The sequence below is a fragment of the Pristis pectinata genome, chromosome 37 (genome assembly GCF_009764475.1).
Source record: "Pristis pectinata isolate sPriPec2 chromosome 37, sPriPec2.1.pri, whole genome shotgun sequence".
Lineage (NCBI taxonomy): Eukaryota > Metazoa > Chordata > Chondrichthyes > Rhinopristiformes > Pristidae > Pristis > Pristis pectinata.
This window is the reverse complement of record NC_067440.1, coordinates 4,466,543-4,492,790: the sequence shown is the minus strand read 5'-3', so window position 1 is coordinate 4,492,790 and position 26,248 is coordinate 4,466,543. Positions and strand designations below refer to the sequence as shown.

The 26,248-nt window shown below is 48.4% G+C and overlaps 1 protein-coding gene across 6 annotated transcripts in view; it reads right to left on the bottom strand.

Annotated features, from left to right (window-relative positions):
- Window positions 1–26,248, bottom strand: part of LOC127586705 (C-reactive protein-like) — a 67,399-nt gene that overhangs the window by 19,858 nt on the left and 21,293 nt on the right. For all 6 annotated transcript variants that reach the window (XM_052044860.1, XM_052044859.1, XM_052044865.1 and 3 more), the window contains 2 exons: window positions 9,265–9,348; window positions 4,086–4,161 (listed from right to left, as the gene is read on the bottom strand). In XM_052044860.1, the coding sequence (XP_051900820.1) occupies window positions 4,086–4,152 (67 nt within the window). In that variant the 5' untranslated portion in view covers window positions 4,153–4,161; window positions 9,265–9,348. The remainder of the gene's footprint in view (window positions 1–4,085; window positions 4,162–9,264; window positions 9,349–26,248) is intronic.

Sequence of the window (26,248 nt, the reverse complement as noted above, 5' to 3'; positions counted from 1 at the left end):
CCAGTAAACTGTGAATGTCCCACCCTGACTTCTCTTCCCAAAATGCAACACCTCGCATTAATTAATCTCCATTTTAATTATCCAAATTATCCAAATTAATCTCCATTTGCCATTCCTTGGCCCACTTACCCAGCTGATCAAGATCCCTCCATAAAAGCCCTCTCACTGTATTCATAATTCATAAAAGTCCTCACTGTCATTGACACCATCTGCATCTGCAAACGTACTAACCATGGGGTGTGGGTGAACAGATAGTTGAGAGTGGCAGGGCAGGTTGAGAAAGCGGTTAATAGAGTGAACACAGTTCTGGGCGTTATCAATCAGAGAAGTCATGCTGAATCTTTATAAAGCTCTGGTCCCACCCTAACTGGAGATGTGGAGGCATTAGAGAGGGTCCAGAAAAGATTTACAGGAATGGTTCCTGGGATGAATGTCTATGGTTAAGAAGGATAGATTAGAGACTGTTTGAAGAAGAGAAGGTTGACGGGAGGCCTGATAGAAATATATAAAACGATGGGGTCGGGACAGTGAGAAACCATTCCCTTTGGTGGAGGGGTCCAGACCTCGAGGTCACAGGTATAGATATCTTTATTAGTCACATGTATAACGAAACACACATGAAATGCATCTTTTGCGTAGAGTGTTCTGGGGGCAGCCCACAAGTGTCACCACGCTTCCGGCGCCAACAAAACTTCCTAACCCGTGCGTCTTTGGAACGTGGGAGGAAACCAGAGCATCTGGAGGAAACCCACACAGACACGGGGAGAATGTACAGACTCCTTACAGACAGCGGCGGGAATTGAACCCTGTAATAGTGTTACGCTAACCGCAACACTGCCGTGCAGAGGAAGGGAATTAATGGTGATACAACAAGGGAAAACCTTTTCACACAGATTGAATCTGGAACATCCCTCCTCCAGATGTGGTGGAGGCAGCTTCCACTGTGGTCTTCAAGAGGGATTTGGATAAATACATGGTGGAGAAAACTCTGCAAGGCTCCGGAGAAAGGGCTGGGAGGTGGGTCTCATGGGTCCCTCCAGTGTAGGGCCAGAACATACATGGTTCTACATCAGAAGTAGGAATAGGCCATTTCGCACCTTGAGCCTACTCTCCCATTCCATAGACCAAATGTGGCCTCAGCACCACAACCCCACTCCCTTCCCATATCCCTGAACTCCCCTTGTAGTTTAAGTATTTGCCTGACATTCAATGACTCCCCCTCCACAGCTCTCTGGATGGGGAATTCCAAAGATCCACAACCCTCAGAGTAGAAGTTCCTCCTCATTCCCATCTGAAACCATTACTCTGAAACTGTACCCGCCCCCCCCCAGTTCTGGATATGCCCACCCAGGGAAACAGCCTCTTCAGTCCACCAGTCAGAATCTTCCGGAGGAACTCTGTGGGTCAGGCAGCATCTGTGGGTGCTCCTCTCAGCTGTCTTGTCTCCAAAGAAAACAGTCCCAGCCTCTCTAAATTGAAAAAACACGATGATGCTGGAGGAACTCAGCAGGCCAATCAGCATTCGTGGAGAAAAGCAGGCGGTCAACGTTTCCGGTCAGGACCCTTTTCCAGGACTAAAGATAGGAAAAGGGGAAGCCCAATATAGGAGGGAAAAGCACAGCAGTGATAGGTCGAGAAAAGAGGGGAGGCGGGGTGGGCACAGGGTGGTGATGGGTAGATGCAGGTAAGAGACAGTGATAGGCAGGTGTGGGGGAGGAGGGGAGAGCAGATCCACCAGGGGATGGGTCAAAGGGGTAGAAAAATGAGAGAGAGGCTAAGAAAGGGAAGAAGAGGCATGGTGGGTGTGGAGGGAGTGGGGGTTACTTGGTGAGAGAATTAAATGCTCATGCCATTAGGCTGCAAGGTTCCAAGAGGGAAAATGAGGTGCTGTTCCTCCAGTTTGCGCTTGGAATTCTCCTGGCAGTGGAGGAGGCCGAGGACTGACATATCAGTGACAGTGTGGAAGGGGGAGTTGAAGTGACCGGCAACGGGGAGATGCAGATCGCGGTTACGGACAGAGCGCAGGTGTTCTGTGAAACGGTCACCTCGTCTGCGTTTGGTCTCGCCAATGTAGAGGAGGCCACACTTGGAGCACCGAATGCAGTAGATGATATTAAGGGAAGTGCAGGTGAATCTCCGTCTCACCTGAAAGCACCGTTTGGGTCCCGAGCCCAGCCTCTCTAGTCTATCCTTGTAAGCATAGACCCTCATCCCAGGAACCATTCCTGTAAATCTTTTCCGGACCCTCTCTAATGCTTCCACATTCTTTCAGGGTCTCGACCCGAAATGTCAACTGTCCCTCTGCCTCCACAGACGCTGCTCGACCCGCTGAGTTCCTCCAGTAGTTTGTGTGCAGCTCCAGATTCCAGCGTCTGCAATCTCCTGTGCCTCTACTGCCAGAATCGCTCTATGGTTCAATAAGACCAACTCTACAAGGGGAAGTTTAAAGGAGATGTGCGAGGCAAGTTTTTCAGAGAGCAGTAGCTGCCTGGAACAACCTGCCAGGGGAGGTGATGAAGGCAGATACAATAGCAACGTTTAAGAGGCATTTAGACAGGTGCGTGAACAGGCAGGGAATGGAAGTATGTAGATCATGTGGGATTAGTTTAAATTCGGCATAGACATTGTGGGCCGAAGGGCCTGTTCCTGTGCTGTTCTATGTTCCAAACTCCAATAAGTAAAGACCCAACCTGCTCAACCTCTCTTCATATAAGCCCCTTCAACTCTGGAAGCAACCTGCTGAACCCTCTCTGCACTGGCTCCAATGCAAGCACATCTTTCTTTAACTATGGAGAACAACAATGAACACAGTACTCTGGCAGTGATCTCATCATGGTCATCAGTTGACTCAAAACTTCCCCATTCTTATGCTCCAAAACAATGTTAGTTGTACAAGATGCCAGTGAGGCCGCTGGAGCATTGTGTACAGTGTTGGTTGCCCTGTTCTAGGAAAGATGTGAATAAGGCGGAAACACTGCAGAGGAGATTTATGAGATTGTTGTCAGGACTCAAAGGACTGTTATAGGGAGAGGTTGGGCAGGTTAGGACTTTATTCCTTGGAGCGTAGGAGACTGAGGGGTGACATATAGAGGCATATAAAATCATGAGGGGCATAGATAGGGTAAATGCACAGTCCTTTTCCAAGGGAAAGGGAATCAGAAACTCAAGGGCATAGGTTTAAGGTGAGAGGTGAAAGACTTAAAAGGAACCTGAGGGGCAACTCCTTCATGCAGAGGTATATGGAACTGCCAGAGGAAGGGGTTGAGGCAGGTACAATACCAACATTTAAAAGGTACCTGGACAGGTACATGGATAAGAAAGGTTCAGAGGGACATGGGCCAAACGTAGGCAAATGGGACTAGCTCAGTGGGCCTCAGGTCGGCACGGATGATTTGGGCCAAAGATCCTGCTTCTGCACTGTATTACTCTCTGACTCCAAACCCTTGCAAAAGAACTGGCCTTCCTAATTACCCCATCACCTCTGGCCTCTGTCTCACCCCTCCCCCTCCCCTTCTTGTACTGGCTATTTCCCCTCTCCACTCTCAGTCCCTGTGCTGCGTTTCGACCCCAAACATCGACAATTCCTTTACCGCCACAGACGCTGCCTGACCCGCTGAGTTGCTCCAGCAGATTGTTTGTTGCTCCAGATTCCAGCATCTGCAGTCTCTTGTGTCTCCGTCTTCCCCATTACTAGTTGGGCCCGCACACTAACTTCTTGCGTTTAATGAGCAGAACCCTCACGTTTCTCTGTACCACCATTACTCACCCCTTTCCATTTAATAATAATTTTCTTATTCATTCTTCTTCTGAGAGTAACCTAACCCTTTCCCACATGTGCTGACTTCTTGCCCACTCGTTTAACCTCTCCCTTTGCAGGTTCCCCGTGTCCCTTCCACAACTTGCTCACCCTTGCACCATCACAGAACGAGGCACATTGTCTGTGGAGGCAGTTGTCCAGGAGCACACACCCCAGCTGAAAGTGCCGACAACATTTGGCATAAGCTGTCCCATGGCCATGGTGACAGTGAGGGTGGGAGATGGGTGAAGGACAGGAGCCTTCCCTTTACTTGCTCCTCGGAGCTTACCTGATGGACCTGAGACGTCAGCAGAGCTGATTGCACAAATGGCAAGAAGGACGAGAAGGCTCTTCATCTCTTGTTCCTGCAAGGATTAAATACAGCACACACTGACTGACCGGCACATCAACACTGGCACTTCGACAACCTGACAAACAGCAGGTGTAAAAGAGCAAACTACACCAATACTCCAGTGTAAACCACACACACTGACCCGCTGATACTCCCAGTGTAAACCACACACAGTGACCCGCTGATACTCCCATGTAACCCTCACACACTGACCCGCTGATACTCCCAGTGTAAACCACACACAGTGACCCACTGATACTCCCATGTAACCCTCACACACTGACCCGCTGATACTCCCATGTAACCCTCACACACTGACCCGCTGATACTCCCATGTAACCCTCACACACTGACCCGCTGATACTCCCATGTAACCCTCACACACTGACCCGCTGATACTCCCATGTAACCCTCACACACTGACCCGCTGATACACCCAGTGTGACCCTCACACACTGATCCACTGATACTCCTAGTGTGACCCTCACACACTGACCCGCTGATACTCCCAGTGTAAACCACACACACACTGACCCACTGATACTCTCAGTGTGACCCTCACACACTGACCCGCTGATACTCCCATGTAACCCTCACACACTGACCCGCTGATACACCCAGTGTGACCCTCACACACTGATCCACTGATACTCCCAGTGTGACCCTCACACACTGACCCGCTGATACTCCCAGTGTAAACCACACACACACTGACCCACTGATACTCTCAGTGTGACCCTCACACACTGACCCGCTGATACTCCCAGTTTAAACCACACACACACTGAACCGCTGATACTCTCAGTGTGACCCTCACACACTGACCCGCTGATACACCCAGTGTGACCCTCACACACTGACCCGCTGTTACTCCCAGTGTGACCCTCACACACTGACCTGCTGATACTCCCAGTGTAAACCACACACACACTGACCCACTGATACTCTCAGTGTGACCCTCACACACTGACCCGCTGATACTCCCAGTTTAAACCACACACACACTGAACCGCTGATACTCTCAGTGTGACCCTCACACACTGACCCGCTGATACTCCCAGTGTAAGCCTCACACACTGACCCGCTGATACTCCCAGTGTAAACCACACACACTGACCCGCTGATACTCCCAGTGTGACCCTCACACACTGACCCGCTGATACGCGGTGTGTAAACCTCACACACTGACCCGCTGATACGAGGTGTGTAAACCTCACACACTGACCCGCTGATACGAGGTGTGTAAACCTCACACACTGACCCGCTGATACGAGGTGTGTAAACCTCACACACTGACCCGCTGATACGCGGTGTGTAAACCTCACACACTGACCCGCTGATACGAGGTGTGTAAACCAAACACACTGACCCGCTGATACGCGGTGTGTAAACCTCACACACTGCCTGGCACTCAGATGTTTTCTGTCTGCCAACTAGTTCTCTGTCCACATCAGCACCTTACCCCCATTGCTGGTGCTGTAATTTTGGACATCTGTGGTTATTTTGGACGTGGAACTTTTCTGAAAGTCCACGTACACCACCCCCACTGGTTCTCCCTCATCCATCTGCTGGTTATATCCCACAACATTCCAGTGGATTTGTCAGGCATGATTTCCCTTCCATGAATCCATGTTGACTTTATCTAATCCTGCCACTCCCCTCCCTGTGATCTGCTGTTACAGCTTCTATAATGGACTTCCCTGTGTCCCTACCACCGATGTCTGACCAAACCCATCTATAATTCCTGGTTTTCTCTCTGTCCCGCTAAGATATTTACATTACATTAACGATCCTCCAATCTGTTGGAACTGAGTCTAAAGAATGTTGGAAAATGCCCACAATGCATTCATTTTTCTGAGGCCACTTCCTTTAGTACTCTGGGACAGAGACTATTGGCCTCTGAGAATTTATCGATTTTTAATTCCTTCAGTTTCCCTAACACCATTTCCTCACTGATATGGGTTTTACTCACTTCCTCTCTCCCTGGACCCTGTGTTCCCAAATGTCTGGCAGGGTTATCTGGTTCCTCCTTTGTGAAGTCAGAACCAAAGTATATATTTCATTGGCGCACCTCTTCCTTGTTCCCCATTACAAATTCCCTTTTCTGACTGTAAGGTGCCTACATTTGCCTTTACCAACCTTGCTCTCTGCACATACCTATAGAAGCTTTTACAGTCGTTTTGTGTTCTATGAAAGCTTGCTTTCGTTCTCCCCTTTCCCCTTCCTAATCAATCCTCAGCCCTCCTTTGCTGAATTCTAAACACCTCCTAATCCTCAAATTTGCTACATATATCGGCTGTTATATTTCTCCTCCTTGGATTGAAGACCATCTCTAATTTCTTTTCAAAAGCATGGGTGAAACCCCTTCCTGCCTTTTTTTTATGCCAGACATGAATGAACGATTGCTGTAGTTCCTGCACACGTTTCTTAAGTGCTTGCCCTGCCAACCCTGTGACGTGATGTTTCCCAGGCTATCACAGCCAACTCACTCCATGTACCTTCATCGTTTCATTCAGTTACATCCAGTTTTCTAGTCTCAGAATCAGTTCTTTCACTCTCCAGCTTAGTTAGGAATTCTGTCATGTTAAGGAGTCACTGATATGGATTTTACTCAGTTCCTCTCTCCCTGGACCCTGTGTTCCCAAATGTCTGGCAGGGTTATCTGGTTCCTCCTTTATGAAGTCAGAACCAAAGTATATATTTCTTTCCCCAGGGACCGCGCACAACAAAATTGTTTATTAATCCGTTCTTATTACACACTAGGATGGCCCACTCTCCTGCTGGTTCCTCCATAGAGACATTGTGAGTGGACTCCATTAACCCCTCCCCTACAGAATTATTGATGATTTGGTTTGCCAATCTATATAAAGATTGAAGTCTCTAATTTCCTGTTTAATGCCATCCCAATGACTATTTGCGTGGTCTATGTACACCACTCACTGACGTTCTCTGTCCCTTGATGTTCCTCAGATTCCCCATCAGGGTTCTAGTAGCTCATGTCCTTTCCCACTGTTGCATTGATTTCCTCTCTTATTAACAATGCTGCCTCACGTCCCCTCCCTATATGAGCACTGAGTAGCCCTGGGTGTGCAGTTCCGGTCCCTGGATCACCCTGCGCTTGTGTCTCTGTAATTGCAACGACATGCTATCCATTTACCTTGATCTGCACAGTTAATTTGTCTACCTTGTTGCGAATTCTCTGCCTGTTGAAACACAATGCTTCAGACTTGCCCTTTCAACACTCTCGGTCACCCCAGCGTTGTTTGTACCTTGGTCCTGCTTGCCTCCTGCCCCTGATCTCGCTCTGTCCTCCCCTCCTGTCTTTCACTTCTCTCCTTGTTTCCTCCCCCCGCCTCTCCCTGAAATTCCCACCAAATACTCGCAGCCACACACACAGAGAAAGTGTTTGCCATTTTTTAACTTAATGAAGAACTGCGCGTGGGTTACAAGAGAGCCAGAGTTTGAATCAATCGATGGTGCTCTCCATGTCTCAGTATGCATTCCAGGGGTTTGAACACAAAACCCACCCTGGCCAAACTAAGGGAGTGCTGCACCATCAGACTGGCAGGCACTTCAATAGGCAGGGCATAGAAGGATATGGGCAAATGTGATTAGTGCAGCTGGGCAAAATAGCTAGCATGGTCATGTTGGGCCGAAGGGCCTGCTTGTGTGCTGTACGGCTCTGTGACCTGAGTGAGAAAAGTTCCATGGGACACTTAACAGTCTTGTTGTAGGGGCAGTGGGGAGAGGGTGTAACTGCTGTGGGGGCAGTGGGGAGAGGGTGTAACACTGCTGTAAGGGCAGTGTGGGGAGGGTGTAACTGTTTTAAGGGCAGTGTGGGGAGGGTGTAACACTGTTGTAGGGTCAATGCTTGAGAGGGATGGCACTGTCTGATTGGCAGCATTGGAGGAGGATGGCAATGACATGAGGCAGAACTGAGGAGGGATTGTGATGTGATGAAGCACAGCACAGGTTGGTTGGTAGTAGTGAGGCAGTACCGTGCTGTGGGAGGTGTGGTAGTGAGGCAGTGCCGCACTGTGGGAGGGATGGTACCGAGGGAGCTTCACACTGTGGGATGGGCAGTACCGAGGGAGCATCACACTGTGGGAGGGACGGTACTGAGGGAGCATCACACTGCGAGAGGGGAGGTACCGAGGGAGCATCACACTGTGGGAGGGATGGTACCGAGGGAGCCTCACACTGTGGGATGGGCAGTACCGAGGGAGCATCACACTGTGGGAGGGACGGTACTGAGGGAGCATCACACTGTGGGAGGGACGGTACCGAGGGAGCATCACACTGTGGGACGGGTGGTACCGAGGGAGCATCACACTGCGGGAGGGGAGGTACCGAGGGAGCATCACACTGTGGGAGGGACGGTACCGAGGGAGCATCACACTGCGGGAGGGGAGGTACCGAGGGAGCATCACACTGTGGGAGGGGAGGTACCGAGGGAGCATCACACTGTGGGAGGGACGGTACCGAGGAAGCATCACACTGTGGGAGGGACGGTACCGAGGAAGCATCACACTGTGGGAGGGGCAGTACCGAGGGAGCATCACACTGCGAGAGGGGCAGTACTGAGGGAGCCTCACACTGTGGGAGGGATGGTACCGAGGGAGCCTCACACTATGGGATGGGCAGTACCGAGGGAGCATCACACTGTGGGATGGACGGTACTGAGGGAGCATCACACTGCGGGAGGGACGGTACCAAGGGAGCGCTGTCGGAGGGGCTGCACTCCCAGAGCATCACAATGAAGCTTTTAACACTTTGAACCCCAGCACTTTGAAGCCTCTGAAACACTTCTAAAACATGGTCAATATTGCTGGAAGCATCCCCTGATTTCTGACGTTACCGGATCTCACAGAGCGATCCCCACCAAAGAACCAGCTTTTTGAATGAGAAGGAGACGTAAAGATCGGCCAGTAATGTTCTCAGTCCGCTTCCTCTCTCCTTTTATTTTCTTCATGTTTCAGGGACATTTAACAGCCAAAAGGATGGAAGATACCCAATTGTAACATTCCTCCAGAGCAGTGATAACCAGTGAATCTGAACAATCCCACCCACTCAGCACGACAGAAGCAATGGATAGGCAGAGACAGGCTTCACTTACCCAAGTGTCCGAGCCAACTAGGAAGTGAGGACAGTAGATGGTCTGTAGAACCTATTTCCCTTTATACAGAGGGCTGCCATCCTCCTGTTAACAGAAGACCAATCAGCAGAGTGAAGCAGCGGGACAACAGGTCAGGGTCCCGTACATCGGGATCCCATTCTATGGCACAGAGACTGTCCTTGAGAGCGGTCAGTGCGACGTGCTATCTTATCACAGCTGTAGCAGAGGAACCAAAGTCAACAGAGAAGCAGTGAGATTGGAACCAGTCAGAATAACCAGTAATTTCCAGTTATTTAGACACACACACGCACACGTGCACCACAAAAATGTGAGTCTAGCTTTAGTGGGAGGGAAGTCAATGGAAAATATTTTGAGGACAGGGTTAATCTATGCTCAGAAAGACTGATATTAATCAAAGATAGTTAGCATGGTTTAGCATGGTTTAGTGTGGTCTAGCATGGTTTGTAAGGGAAGATCCTGTCTAACTTGATTGAATTTTTCAGAAGGGTAATAAAATGTATTGATGAGGACAGTGTGGTTAATGTACTCTGCATGGACATCATCAGGGTCTCATGTGAGAGACTGGTACAAAAGCCCATGGGAACCAGGGTAAACTGACAAACTGGATCCAAAATTGGCTCGGTAATAGGAGGCAGAGAAACATAGAAAACCTGCAGCACAATTCAGGCCCTTCGGCCCACAAAGCTGTGCTGAACATGTCCCTACCTTAGAAATTACTAGGCTTACCCATAGCTCCCTGTTTTTCTCAGCTCCATGTACCTATCCAAGTCTCTTAAAAGACCCTATCATATCCACCTCCACCACCGTTGCCAGCAGCCCATTCCACACACTCACCACTCTCTGAGTAAAAAAACTTACCCCTGACATCTCCTCTGTACCTCCTCCCCAGCACCTTAAACCTATGTCCTCTTGTAGTAGAGGGTGATGGTTGAGGGCTGTTTTTGTCACTGGAAACCTGTGACCAGTGGTGCACCACACAGGTTGGTGCTGGGACCCTTAAGTAAATGATTGGATATGAATGCAGCAGGTTTTATGAGTACGTTTGCAGACAATACAAAAATTGACATTGTTGTTGACGGTGAGGAGATTGCCATGGGCCACAGGATGACATTGATCAGTTGGTAAGATGGGCAGAACAAGGGCAGGTAGAATTTATTCCTGATGGGTGTTAGGTGATGCACTTCGGGAGGACCAGCAAGAGTAGGACATACACAATGAGTGGTGGAACCTTGTAAGTGCTGATGATCAGAGGGACCTAGGTGTACAAGGATCTCTGAAGATGCTGGCACAGAAGATAATCAGAATCAGGTTTATTATCACTGATATATGTTATGAGATGTGTTGTTTTGTGGTAGCAGCACAGTGCAAGACATAAAAATTACTGTGTTACAAAAATAAATAAATAGTGCAAAAGAAGAATAATGAGGTAGTGTTCACGGGTTCATGGACCGTTCAGAAATCTGATGGCAGAGGAGAAGAAGCTGTTCCTGAAATGTTGAGTGTGGGTCTTCAGGCTCCTGTACCTCCTCCACGATCGGAGTGACGTGAAGAGGGCATGTCCCGGATGGTGAGGGTCCTTGGTGATGAATGCCACCTTCTTGAGGTGCCGCCTCTTGAAGATGTCCTCGATGGTGGGGAGGGTTGTGCCTGTGATGGAGCTGGCTGAGTCTACAACCCTCTGCAGCCTCTTGCGATCCTGCACATTGGAGCCTGCATACCAGGAGGTGATGCAAGCAGTCAGAATGTTCTCTGCCATACATCTGTAGAAATTTGCAGATGTCTTTGGTGACATACCAAATCCCTTAAACTCCTAATGAAGTAGAGCCACTGGCATGCCTTCTTCATGACTGCATCAATGTGTTGGGCCCAGGATAGATCCTCTGAGATGTTGACTCCCAGGAACTTGAAGCTGTTCACCCTTTCCACCGCTGACCCCTCAATGAGGACTGCTGTGTGTTCTCCCGACTTCCCCTTCCTGAAGTCCACAATCAATTCCTTGGTCTTCCTGACGTTGAGTGTGAGAAGAAGGCATATGGGACATTTGCCTTCATGAGCCAGGGCAAAGAATGTAAAAGCAGGGACATTATGGTCCAGATTTATGAAATGGCTGGAGTACTGTGTACAGTTCAGGTCACCACAGGACAGGAAGGATGTGATGAGAGTTGGAGAGGCTGCAGAGGGGATTCACCAGGATGTTACTTGGCATGAGCAGGAATTGGAACTTGTTTATTATTGTCACATATACCGAGATACATTGGAAAACTTTGTTTGGCATGCCGTCCATACAGATCATTTCTTCAAACATATGAACATTGAGGTAGTACAAGGGAAAAGCAATAACAGAATGCAGAACATAGTGTTACAGTTAGAGAAACTGCAGTACAGGCAGACAATAAGGTGTAAGGGCCACGATGAGGTAGATTGCGAGGTCAAGAGTCCATCTTTAATGTACAAGAAGTCCATTCCAGAGTCTTATAACAGCAGGACAGAAGCTGTCCCTGAGCCAGGTGCTGCATCTTTTCATGTTTTTGTATCTTCTGCCCAATGGAAGGGGGAAGAGAGAATGACTGGGGTGGGAGGGGTCCTTGATTATGTTGGCTGCTTTCCCGTGGCAGCGGGTAGTGTAGACGGAGTCACTGAAGGGGAGGCTGGTTTGCATGATTGTCTGAGCTGTCCACAACTCTGCAATTTCTTGTGGTCTTCAGCAGACCAGTTGCCATACCAAGCTGTGATGTATCTGGAGAGGATACTTTCTATGGTGCATCTATAAAAATTGGTGATGATCAACAGGGACATGCCAAATTTCCTTAGCCTTCTGAGGAAGTTGAGGCTTTGGTGTGCTTTCTTGGTGTCTATGTGGTTAGACCAGGACAAGCTATTGGTGACGTTTACACCTAGGAACTCGAAGTTCTCAACCATCTCCACTTCAGCACCTTTGATACAGACAGGGGCATGTGCTCAGCCCCGTGTCCTGAAGTCAATGACCAGCTCTTTTGTTTTGCTGACATTGAGGGAAAGGTTGTTGTCATGACACCATGCCACTGGGTTCTCTATCTCCTTCCTGTACTCCGACTCATTGTTATTTGAGATCCTGCCCACCTCAGTGGTGTCACCTGCAAACCTGTAGATGGAGTTAGAGCAGAATCTGCCACGCAGTCGTGAGTGTATAGGAAGTAGAGTAGGGAGCTGAGGATGCAGCCTTGTGGGGCCCCAGTGTTGAGGATAATAGTAGTATAGGTGTTGCTGCCTATCCTTACTGATTGCGGTCTGTTGGTCAGGAAGTCAAGGATCCAGTTGCAAAGGGAGGTGCCGAGTCCTAGGTATAGGAGCTTGGAGATGAGTTTACTTGGAATTATAGTACTTAATGCTGAGCTGTAGTCAATCATTTGTAGTCCGACATAGGTGTCTTTATCATCCAGATGCTCCAGAGATGAGTGTAGGGCCAGGGAGATGGCGTCCGCTGTAGACCTGTTTCAGCAGTAGGTGAATTGGAGTGGTTCGAGATTGTCTGGGAGGCTGGAGTTGAAGTGTGCAACAACCAGCCTCTCGAAGCACTTCATGGTGGCCGATGTCAGAGCCACGGGGTGGTGGTCATTAAAGCACATTACCTTGTTTTTCTTAGGTACCGGGATGATTGTGGTCTTCTTAAAGCAGGTGGGAACCTCACATTAGAGTAGGGAGTGGTTAAAAATGTCTGCAAATACCCCTGTCAGCTGACCTGTGCAGGATCTAAGGACGCGGCCAGGGACACCATCCGGGCCTGTTGCTTTCTGCGGGTTCACTCTCCGGAAGACTGGTCTGTCGCCTCCACCGTGAATGTTAGTACAGGTTCATTGGAGTCTGTCGGGATGGGTGGTGACATTCCACTCCCCTTCTGTTCAAAATGTGCATGGAATACTTTAAGCTCATCGGGAAGGGATGCACTGTTGTCGGCGATACTGCCCGACTTCACTTTGTAGCCTGTTATAGCACATAAGCCCTGCCACAACTGACAGCTGGTCTGGGACTCGATTTTGGACTGTTATTGCCTCTTGGCATCTCTGATAGCTTTACGGAGGTCGTATATCGATTTCTTGTATAGGTTAGGGTCACTGATCTGAACACCACAGTCCTGGACTTCAGTAGGGAGTGGATCTCCCAGTTCATCCATGGTTTCCGGTTTGGGAACACCCGAATTGTCCTCTTTGGGGCACAGTCCTCAACACACTTGCTGATAAAGTCCACAACAGTAGTGACATACTCTGTAAAACTATGTCTCTATGATCACTGGGCAAATGTGCACGCATTGGAGAAATGGCAAGCTCCTGTACCATTGTCCCTGGGCCACGGCACCAAAGGACCTCTTTTCTAAATCCATTTTTTGGAATCTGGTGTGATTGGCAAGCACCATATTTATTGTCTGTCCGTGTCTGCCTTTGAGAAGGTGGTGAGTGACCTTGTTGAACTTCTGCTGATCTTCTGGTGAAGGTGTTCCCACATGCTGCTGGGAAGTGAGTTTGGGTGACATGTTTCCATATCAGGATGTTGTCTGATGTAAAGGGGGACCTGCAGGGAATGGTGTCCGTGGTGACACAGGTTACTGGTTTGGGAGGCGCTCTCAGAGTAGCCTGGGCAAGTACCTGCAGTACATTTTGTGGATGGTAAACACTGCAGTTCCAATGCGCTGGTGGTGGATGAGATGCCAATCAAACAGGAGACACAAGAGAGTGCAGACACTGGAATTTAGAGCAATAATCAAACCGCTGGAGGAGCTCAGCGGGTCGGGCAGTACCTGTGGAAGGAAATGGACAGTCGGCATGCTGGTTGACACCCTGCAGAAGGACCAATGCAGATGAAGGGTCTCGACCCAAAACGCCGACTGTCCATTCCCCCTCCACAGATGCTGCCCGACCCGCTGAGTTCCTCCTGCGGTTTGTCTTTTGCCAAACAAGAAGTCCTGGGTGGTGTTGGAGCTTTTTGAGAGTTGTTGGAGCTGTCTTCACCCAGCCAAGTGCAAAGGATTCCATCACACTCCTGACTTGTGCCTTGCAGATGGTGGAAAGTCCTTGGGGTGTCCGGAAGTGAGTCATTGCTCCAGAATACACAGCTTCTGACCCATTCTTGTAGCCACAGTATTCACATGGCTGATGCAACTTAGTTTATGGTCAGTGGTGACCCCAGGAAATCGATGGTGTGGGACTCACCGATGGTAGTGCCATTGGCGATTAGGTTGGAGATAGAGTGAGGGGACTGAATGAGTGAAGGTCTGGGGGTGAGGACACACACAGGCAGGAGAAGCTGGGGTTGTTTGCCAAGTTGCAGCAGACAGGAGATTTGATGAATGTTCCTAGAATATTAAGGGCTTAGTAAACTAGGTAGGAGAACTGCTTTGCAGTGATTGGTATTGGTATTGGTTTATTATTGTCACTTGTACCGAGGTACAGTGAAAAGCTTGTCTTGCATATAGATCGTACAGGTCAATTCATTACACAGAGCAGTTACATTGAGTTAGTACAGAATGCATTGAAGTAGTACAGGTAAAAACAATAACAGTACAAAGTGTCACAGCTACAGAGAAAGTGCAGTGTCATAAGGTACAATGTCACAACAAGGTAGGTTGTGACGTCAGAGTCCATCTCATTGTATAAGGGAACCATTCAATAGTCTTATGACAAGGCCCCGAGGTAATAGTTTCATGCCACAAAGAACATAGAACATTACAGCACAGACAGGCCCTTCGCCCACAATGTTGTGCTGACATTTTATCCTGCTCTAATATCTATCTAACCCTTCCATCCCACATAGCCCCCCATTTCTCTATCATTCATGTGTCTATCTAAGAGTCTCTTTAATGTCCCTAATGTATCTGCCCCCACAACCTCTGCCGGCAGTGCGTTCCACACACCCACCACTCTCTGTGTAAAAAAAACTTACCCCTGATATCCCCCTTATACCTTCCTCCAGTCACCTTAAAATTATGCCCCCACGTGTTAGCCATTTTCACCCTGGGAAAAGGTCTCTGTTCACTTGATCTATGCCTCTTATCATCTTGTACACCTCGACCAAGTCACCTCTCGTCCTCCTCCTCTTCAAAGAAAAAAGCCCTCACTCACTCAACCTGTCCTCATAAGACATGCTCTCCAATCCTGGTAAATATCCTCTGCACCCTCTCTAAAGCCTCCACATCCTTCTTATAATGAGGCGACCAGAACTGAACACAATACTCCAAGTGTGGTCTGACCAGAGTTCTATAGAGCTGCAACATTACCTCACAGCTCTTGAACTCAATACCCCGACTAATGAAGGCCAACACTCCATACACCTTCTTAACAACCCTTTCGACTTGCGCAGCAACCTTGAGGGATCTATGGATGTGGACCCCAAGATCCCTCTGTTCCTCCACACTGCTAAGAGTCCTGTCATTAACCTTGTACTCTGCCTTCAAATTCGATCTCCCGAAGTGTATCACTTCACACTTTTCCGGGTTGAACTCCATCTGCTCCGAAGGGTTCCGTGTTTTTAACACCCTCTCTGCCGGGGTGGCAGGAACAGATTCAAACTCCCAGAAGAGAAGTGGCAAACACCTGAAGGAAAATTGTTGCAGGATGTGGGGAAAAGGACGAGGAGTGAGACTGTGTCATTCTTCAAGCGGCTGGGACAGAGAAGTTCACAGACAAGTACAGTGCAGAAACATCTCCTTCAGCCCATCACCACACTGACCCTCAACCACCTTTCTACAATAATCTGACATCAATCCCACTTTTTAATTTTCCCCACATTCTCATATATTTCCCCCCCCCCCCGATTCTATTTCCTCACTCACACAAGGGGGCAATTTATAGCAGCCAATTAACCCACCGACCTCGCACGTCACTGGGATGTGGGAGGGAACTGGGGCATCCGGGGAGCAGGAAGAATGTGCAAACTCCACACACACACACACACACACACACACACACACACACACACACACACACACACACACACACACACACACACACACACACACACACACAGCACCAGAGGTCGGGATCGAACTCAGGTCTCTGGAGCTGGGAGGCAGCGGCTCTATCCACTGCATAGTGTGTTACCCGTTCAATGGGCATTCAATGGGCAGAAGAGCCTCCTTCCTTGCAGTCAGGTCCTGGGATTGTACGGGATTGCCCACTTACTCGTTGACTTCCCACTGTAGCAGCAGGATGCCTGGCCCATGGCCCTACCTACCCAGGCACCAGACACCTCCTCTCTGGGCTTTCCACTCCGAGCTGCTGTTGGCACCACTCCTTCTCTCTGATGTTTGTGGAAATCCAGATCTCTTCAGTGTTTCTCCCTGTTAACTGCCCCTCCTTTGGGATAGCCCCTTTCACCCCACTACCCTGCCCCACCAAAAGGCCTCACATTTGAGTCCTTCCCACTGGGAATTCACCACAGCTCCTGTGAACCCCAATCCTCAAAATTCCAATCAGCTCACCCCTCAACATTGCCCCCCTGATGGACTGGGAGACCTGAGTTCCAAGGATAGTGTGCGTAGATGACCACTTTATCCCCTGGAAGGTAGGAGATTGAGGGGTGACCTGATAGAGGTATATAAGATCATGAGGGGCATAGGCAGGGTGGAAGCACATAGTCTTTTTCCCAGGGACTGGGGGCTAAAAACGAAAGGGCAAAGGTTCAAGATCAGAGGCAAGAAATCTAAAAGGGACATCAGGGGCAACTTCTTCACAGAGGGTGGTGCGTCTTTGGAATGAGCTGCCAGTGACAGTGGTTGAGGCAGGCACATTAGCAACATTTAAAAGGCAACTGGATAAGTACATGGATAGGAGAGGTTTAGAGGGCTATGGGCCAAACACAAGCAGATGGGACTAGCTCGCTGGGCAACACAGTCAGCATGGACAAGTTGGGCTGAAGGGCCTCTTTGACTCTAGGACTCTATGACTGTGACTTGCTGACAAGTCCAGTTATTGATTGAAAGAGTCAACAGCTGTTCCGCACGCACCCAGTCCCCTGCCTGCCAACTGCCGCCTTACTGAGTCAGGCTGCCCTGACCAATAACTTGGCCGCCGTCTCTGTCAACAGCCCTCTGTCAATGTGACGGACTTCGAGACCTTGGAGACACTCCATAGGACAGACCCTGAGGCAGGTAGCCTCCCTGGGCTCCCCAATGATACCGGAGCTGTATACACTCTGCTGTTACCCCCAGAGTTGGTGCTAGTGCTCCTTGTTCCTCAAGCCCTGTATCTCCATGTCCTTCTGTCACCCCAGTACCCCATCTCCTTTAAACCTGTTTTTAAACGCTCATGGTGACTCCCTGGGGTGTTGGAGGAGGATTTCTCCTGCTCCCTGCCCTCAGCACACCAAGATTGGTGGGAAACTGCTGTCTCCATCACCCCCCACCCTAGTACCACCTCCACACCAGCTCGTCTGCCCAGAACACGCGGAGGCCAGAAGTGGTCCCAGGCCAGTGGATTCCGGGAATGTGGGTGAATAAAATGGGATCAGTGTAGGATTAGTGTTGGCATTGACTCAGTGCAGCAGAGGGCTGTGGTTCTGTACCGTGTGTCTCTACGATTTGTGTCAGGCAGGGTAAACGAGTGATGCACACTGGGAGATAGAGTAAAGGTACACGTTGTGGGCTGAAGGGCCTCTTCCTGTGCTGTACTGATTGGTCCATCCCCACCCTCCGTGTCTCACCTCACATTATTCTCCCTCCCACAACCCCCAGTGTCTTTCCTCTGCTCCCACCCAGTCCAACTCCCTCTCTCACCTACATCCTCTCTCCATCCACCCCACTCTCCAACCCTTGGGTCTTTCCAACTTCCCTCCTCTCTCGGCTCTCAAACCCGCTCCTCTCTCGCAAACTCTTCCTCTCTTTCACCCTCATCTTCTAACACTCTCCCTCTCTAATACCTCTCTCCCACTCCCTTTCTCTCAACACCTCTACCTCTCTTTCCAATGCCCCTTGCCTTCCCAATACATCTCTTTCTCCGACCTTCCCTCTCTCGCAAATGTTTCTCTCTGTCCATAACTGGTTTTTCTTCCTCTTCCTCCAACTCCTTTTTCACTCTCCTCTCTCTGTGATCCTCCTCTCTCTCCTCGATCACTCCCTTGCCTCTGACTCCTCTGTGTCTCTGACCCTTTTCTCTCTCCAACACCCCTCTTTCAATCCCTTTTTCTCCCTCCAAACCTTTTCCAACTTTGTACCTCAAACCCCTTTTCCAACCCCCACTTTCTAACCCCTCGCTCTATCCAATTCCTTCATACCCCCCACCCCCTTCCCATCCATTCCCCTCCCCTTTCACTCCTCCTCCCCCCTTCTCCTACCCTGTCCAACTTCCTGCACCTCCTCAGTCTTTCTCTACTGATCTCCCACCCTCTCTCTGCCTTACACCAGAAAATAGGAGCAGGAGTAGGACTCTTGGCCCCTCAAGCCTGGCCCACCATTCAATATGATCATGGCTGATCTGCTCCAGGCCTCATCTACCTTCCTGTACCAGATCCACAGAGCTTTCAATTCCCTGATCTTCACAAAATCTATCTGCCTTCTTTTTGTACTTCCAGTGACCCAGTCTTGGCAACCTTCTGGGACAGAGAATCCCAGAGATTCACCACCCTCTGTGAGAAGAACTTTAAATGACCAGCCCCTTAACCTGCACTACGTCCCCTTGTTCGAGACTCTCCCACTGGTGGGAACATCTCTATATCTACCCTTTCACACCCCTTCAGGATCTTATATGTTTCAATAAGATCATCCCTCATTCTTCTCAACACCAAAGAATTCAGATCTAATATTCTTCATCCATTGGTGATAGGACAACCCTGTCATCCCAGGCTTGAGTCTTGTGAATCTCTTCTGAAGTGCCTCCAATGCCAGTATATCCTTTCTTATATAAGGAGAACAAAACTGTGTACAGTACTCTAGATGTGGCCTCACCAACATCCTGTACCCGTACAAAGTTTTCCTAACTTTAAACTCGAACCACTTTGAATAAAGACCAATATACCTCTTCACTTCTTAACCACTTGCTGCACCTGCCTGCTAACTTTTCGTGTTTCATACACAAGGACACCTAGATCGTCCGTAAACACAAGAAACTGCAGATGCTGGAATCTGGGGCAAAAAAATATAAGCTACTGGAGGAACTCAGCAGGTCAGGCAGCATCCGTGGAGGGGAATGAACAGTCGACGTTCTGGGTCAAGACCCTTCATCGGGACTGACTAGGAAACGTTGACTGTCCATTTCCCTCCACGGATGCTGCCTGACCCGCTGAGTTCCCCCTGTAGCTCATTTTTTTCTCTCGATCCTTCTGTACTCCACTCATTTGTAGTCTCTGTCCACTTAGGTAACAGTCTGCCTCTTGAATGTTTCTGTTGAAGCGTATGGCCTCGCACTTTCCCACAGTTGTGTCCACGCCCTCAACCTATCCACAGCCCGTTGCAACATCCAAATATCCTTATCACAGCACACAAGATCACAAGACAAAGGAGCAGAAGTAGGCCATTCGGCCCATTGAGTCTGCTCCATGAGCTAAACTAATACTGTTCCTATCTAGCCCCAATTTCTGGCCTTATCCCCATATCCCTTGATTAATTAGATACCTATCAATCTCCTCCTTAAACTCCTCCTTAATCTCCTCCTTAATCTCCTCCTTAAATGATTAGGCCTCCACAACTGTATGTGACAAAGAATTCCATAAATTCACTACCCTCTGGCTAATGAAATTTTTCCTCCTTTCCGTTTTAAACTGGTACCCTCTAATTCTAAGATTGTGCCCTCTAGTCCTGGACTCACCCACCAGGGGAAACAGCTTAACCACATCTACTCTGTCCAGTCCTTTCAACATTCTAAATGTTTCTATGAGGTCCCCTTTCATTCTTCTGTGCTCCAGTGAGTACAGTCCAAGAGCTGACAAACGCTCATCATAAGTAAGCCCTTTCATTCCGGGAACCATCCTCGTAAATCTTTTCTGAACCCTCTCCAAGATCAGTACATCCTTCCTAAGATAAGGGGCCCAAAACTGCGCACAGTACTCCAAATGAGGTCTCACCAGTGCCCCATAGAGCCTCATCAACACTTCCTTACTTTTATACTTTATACCTCTCAAGATGAATGCCAACACAGCATTCGCTTTCCTTACCACCGATCCGACCTGGTGGTTAACCTTTAGGGCATCCTGCACGAGTACCCCCAAGTCCCTTTGCACTTCTGTACTTTGAATGTTCTCCCTTTCTAGATAATAATCTGCCCGTTTATTTCCTTTTCCAAAGTGTACAACGGCACATTTCTCAACATTGAATCACATCTGCCATTTCCTTGCCCATTCTCCTAAACTATCTAAGTCTCTCTGCAACCTTCCTATTTCTTCAATGCTCCCGACTCCTCCACCTATCTTGGTGTCATCTGCAAACTTAGCCACAAAACCATTTACTCCAGCATCCAAATCATTAATGTACAAAGTAAAAAGAAGCGGCCCCAACACCGACCCCTGCGGAACACCACTAGTAACCAGTAGCCAACCAGAACAGGATCCCTTCATTGCCACCCTTTGCTTTCTGCCTACCAGCCAATGCTCCACCCATTCCAATGTCCTACCTGAGCTCTCATCTTATTAAGCAGCCTCTTGTGCGGCACCTTGTCGAAGGCCTTTTGGAAGTCTAAATACGCAACATCCACAGCCTCTCCCTTATCCTCAAAAAACTCCAATAGGTTGGTCAGGCAGGATCTTCTCTTCACAAAACCATGCTGGCTTGGGCCTATCTTGCCTTGCACCTCTAGGTATTCCATAACTTCATCCTTAAGGATAGATTCCAATAACTTTCCCCCACTGATGTCAGACTAATAGGTCTGTAATTTCCATTATGCTGCCTCCCACCTTTCTTATACAGCGGAACTACATTCGTGACCCTCCAGTCCTCCGGAACCATGCCGGAGTCTACTGATTCCTAGAAAATTATCACTAATGCCTCCGCAATCTCTGAAGCCACCTCCTTCAGAACCCGGGGGTGCACCTCGTCCGGTTCGGAGACTTATCTGCCTTTAGTCTATTTAGCTTCCCGAGCACCTTCTCTCTAGTAATCTTAACTGAATTCAGTTCTATCCCGAGACCCCTGACTATCCGGTATATTGTCCTCCACAGTGAAAACTGATGCAAAATACTCATTTAGTTCCTCTGCCATCTCTTTGTTATGCATTATAATCTCTCCCACACCATTTTCGATTGGTCCTTTATCAACCCGTGTCTCTCTTTTACTCTTCATATATTTAAAAAAACTCTTGGTATCTTTTTGAATGTTATCTGCCAACTTCCTTTCATAATTCATCTATTCTTTCCTAATGATCTTCTTAGTTTCTTTCTGTAAGTTTTTAAAAGTTTCCCAGTCTTCTGTTTTCCCACTCATTTTTGCTTCCTTGTATGCCCTCCCTTTCGCTTTTATCTTAGCCTTCACCTCTCTCGTTATCCACATTTGTGCCTTTTTTCCATTCATAACCTTTTTTCCTGGAATATATCTACCCTGCATTTTCCTTATTTCTCGTAGAAATTCCATCCATCCATTTCTGCTCTGCTCTGCTCTGCTGTTTTCCAATCAATTTGGGCCAGTTCCTCTCTCATGCCACTGTAATTTCCTTTGTTCCACTGAAATATTGACACATCTGATATCAGCTTCTCCTTTTCAAATTTGAAACTGAACTCAATCATATTGTGATCTCTAGTTCCTAATGGTTCCTTTACCTTTAGTTCCCTAATCACCTCCAGTTCGTTACACAGCACCCAATCCAAAACAACCGATCCCCTGGTGGGCTCATCAACAAGTTGCTCCAAAAAGCCATCCCGTAGACCTTTCACAAACTTGCTCTCCTGAGATCCACTACCTTCCTGGCTTTCCCAATCCACCTTCATGTTAAAATCCCCCATTATTATCTTGATGTTGTCTCTCTGACATGCTTTTTCTATTTCTAGCTGTAATTCATAGTCCACATCCGGGCTGCTCTTCGGGGGCCTATATATATCTGCTATTATTGTCCTTTTACCCTTGCCATTTCTTAGCTCCACTCATAAGCATTCCACTTCTTCTGACCCTATGTCTCTTCTCTCTGTTGATTTTATATCATTACTAACCATCAGGGCCACACCACCCCCTCTGCCTACCTGCCTGTCTTTCCTATACACTGTGTACTCCTGGACATTTAGTTCCCACTCACAGCCTTCCTTAAGCCATGACTCGGTCATTGCCACAATGTCATATTTTTTAGTCTGTAGCTGTGCCACTAGGTCATCCACCTTATTTCTAATGCTACGTGCATTTAAATATAGTACACTTAGACCAGTATCTGCTTCCGATTTTGCTGTATTTCTATTGTTCAGCAAATTATTCTGTCTTTTCACCTGCCTGTCCTTCTTTCCATCTTCACTGCACTGTCTCAGACTTGCTCCTATATACTTCCTCTATCCTAACATCCTGGTTCCTTCCCCCTGCCAAATTAGTTTAAACCTTCCCCAACAGCTATATTAAACATTCCCGCCAGGATATTGGACCCCTTGGAGTTCAGGTGTAACCCATCCTTTGTGAATAGGTCATATCTCTCTCAAAAAAGGTCCCAATGATCCAAGAATCTGAAGCCCTGCCCCCTGCACCAGTCTCTCAGGCACGCATTCATCCGCCAGATCTTTCTATTCTTACTGTCATTAGCACGTGGTGCAGGTAGTAATCCTGAGATTACTACTCTGGAGGTCCTGCTTCTCAACCTTCTTCCTAGCTCCTTGTAATCTACCTTCAGGACCTCCTCCCTTTTTCTACCTATGTCATTGGTACCTACATGTACCAAGACTTCTGGCTGATCACCCTCCCCCCTCAGAATATTCTGGACCCGGTCCAAGACATCCTGTACCCCGGCACCAGGGAGGCAACACACCATCCGGGTATTGTTGTCAGGTTCGCAGAATCTCTTATCTGTTCCCCTCACTATAGAATCCCCAATGACCACTGCATTTCTCCTTTCCCGCTGGACCACGGCACCAGGTATGTTGCTAAACTTCTGTTTGCCATGGTCTTCCTCTGTCAGGTCATCCTCTCCAACAGAATTTAAAATGAGATACCAATTTTTGAGGGGGACTGCCACAGAGGTACTCTCTACAAATTCTTTATAGCTTCTGTCTATCTCCTCCTCACTCTCCCTAATCAGCCGAAGGTCATCGAACTGCTGCTCCAGACTCTCAACACGTTCCTTGAGGAGCCGCATCTCAATGCACTTTGCGCAGATGTAGTCCTCGGGGAGGCTGGTAGTCTCCAAGGGTCCCCACATCTGGCACTCCAAACATAACACTGATCCTAGATGCATACTGCTATGGCACTGTCTAATGCAACTACAATAAATAAACTAGTAACTTAACCCTGCTCTATAAATCTCGCCCCTTACCCGTTCTCGCCTAAGCCCGTTGAGCCAAAGCCCAACCACTCTGTTCCCTCTTCCTCCACTGCCCGCTGCGAACACTGCCCGCTGGATATGGCAGTCTTTTTAAACTGTTCACGCGCGCTACCGAGTGACGTCATGCGCCTGCGCAGTCACTCCCGCTATCCTCGAATGCTAAGGAAAGAAAAACAATTATCGCTCCGTTAGCCTTCGGCTCTCTCCGCTCCCTCGCCTCTTGCTGCCACACCTTCTCATCTATTGTCATATCGAAATGTCTAGTACTCTAGTTAGGCCACATTTGGAGTATTGCATTCAATTCTGATCATCCCATTATAAGGAGGATGTTGAGGCTTTGGAGAGGGTACAGAAGAGGTTCACCAGGATGCTGCCTGGATTAGAGGGAATGTGCTATAAGGAGAGGTTGGACAAACTAGGGTTGTTTTCTCTGGAGCGATGGAGGCTTGAGGGGAGAAGTTTATAAAATTATGAAAGGCATAGACAGGGTAGACAGCTGGTATCTTTCTCCACAGGGTCAAGATGTCAAATACTAGAGGGCATGCATTTAAGGTGAGAGGGGGAATGTTCAATGAAGATGTGTGGGGCAAGTTTTGTTTTACAGAGTGAGTGGTGGGTGCCTGGAATACACTGCTAGGAGTGGTGGTGGAGGCAGATACAACAGAGGCTCTTAGATAGGCACATGAATGTGCAGAGAATGGAGGGATATAGACCATGTGCAGGCAGAAGGGATTAGGTACCATTGGCTTAACTAATTCAGCACAACATTGTGGACTGAAGAGCCTGTTCCTGTACTGTTCTACATTCTATATGATCACAAAGTTGGATACCTGACACTCTGCCCCATTCTCCAAATTGTTAATATAATTAAGATATCTTTATTAGTCACATGTACATCGAAACACACAGTGAAATGCACCTTTTGCGTAGAGTGTTCTGGGGGCAGCCCACAAGTGACGCCAACATAGCATGCCCACAATTTACTATCATGCGCCTGGGGTGGCACTGTAGTGTAGTGGTTAGCGTGACGCTATTACAGCACCAGTGACCCGGGTTCAATTCCCGCCGCTGTCTGTAAGGAGTTTGTACGATCTCCCCGTGTCTGCGTGGGTTTCCTCCGGGTGCTCGGGTTTCCTCCCACATTCCAAAGACGTACGGGTTAGGAAGTTGTGGGCATGCTACGTTGGCGCTGGAAGCATAGCGACATTTGCGTGCTGCTTCCCCACCTCCTCCCCACCCCCCCATCACATTCTCAGACTGTGTTGGTCGTTAATGCAAGAAGACGCATTTCACTGTGTGTTTCGATGTACATGGGACTAATAAGTAAATATTATTATATTAATAAAAGTTATTAATATTATTATGACTAAATAACTGAGGGCCAAGAACTGACCCTTGGGGCACTTCACTAGTTACATCGTCCCAGCCTGATAAAGACTCATTTATTCTGTGTCATCTAAGTTTTCAATACATGTTAACACACTTCCCCGAATACTCTTAAACTCTTGTGCACCACAGTCTGGCACCTGAATGAACACTTCCTGGAAATATAAATAAACCAGAGTTAACAGTTCCCCTATATCGACTCTGCTAGTTGCACTCTCAAAGTACTTTGGTAAATTGGTCAAATGTGATTCTCCTTTCATAAAACCATGTGGACTTGACTTCTGTATACAACCGGCTGTTGCTTCCTTGAATGCAGACTCCAGCAGCTCTCGCACCCCCCTACCCACTCTCCTCTTCATGCTCTCTCTTCACCCTTCCCTCCATCTCTCAACAATCCCTCTCTCTCCATCCCCTTACCTCCACTGCCCCCCCTCTCCACCCACTCTCTCCCTGTCCCTGCCTCATTCTTTCCTCCTTCCCTTAACCCACCCCCACCTCTCTCCCCCACAAAATATTCTTTCCCTCTTTCTCGCATCCAGCCCCACTCCCCGAGCCTCTCCCATTCCTCCTCACCTCTCTCCCATCCCTGTGAATCTCTCCTCCTTTCAGCTCCCTCCACTCTCTCTCTCTCCAGTCCCACTCTCTGTGCCTCTGCCCTTCCCTCCCTGCCTGCTCTCACCGCCATCCCCTCTCTCGCTCCCACGTCCTGCTATTCCTCTGTCACAGATCTTACATGTGAAATAGGAACAGGAGGAGGCTATTCAGCCCCTCATGCCTGCTACATTTGATAAGATCATGGCTCATCTTTAACAGTGTCACTTTCCTGCACTAATCTCATATTCCTTAACAACAAAAATCCATCGACCTCTACCTTAAACACACGCAACAACTGAGCCTCTACACCCTCCTGGGCAGAGAATTCCACTGATTCACCGCATTCCAGGTGAAGAAATTCCTTCCCAGCTCCGTCCTGAATGGCCAAACTCTTCCTTTTGAGACTGTGATCCCTGTTTCTAGGCACCCAGCCATCAATACTGAGTGTTAAAACATAGAAACGTAGAAAACCTACAACACAATGCAGGCCCTTCAGCCCACAAAGCTGTGCTGAGCATGTCCCTACCTTAGAAATTACTAGGCTTACTCATATTTTTCTCAGCTCCATGTACCTATCTAAC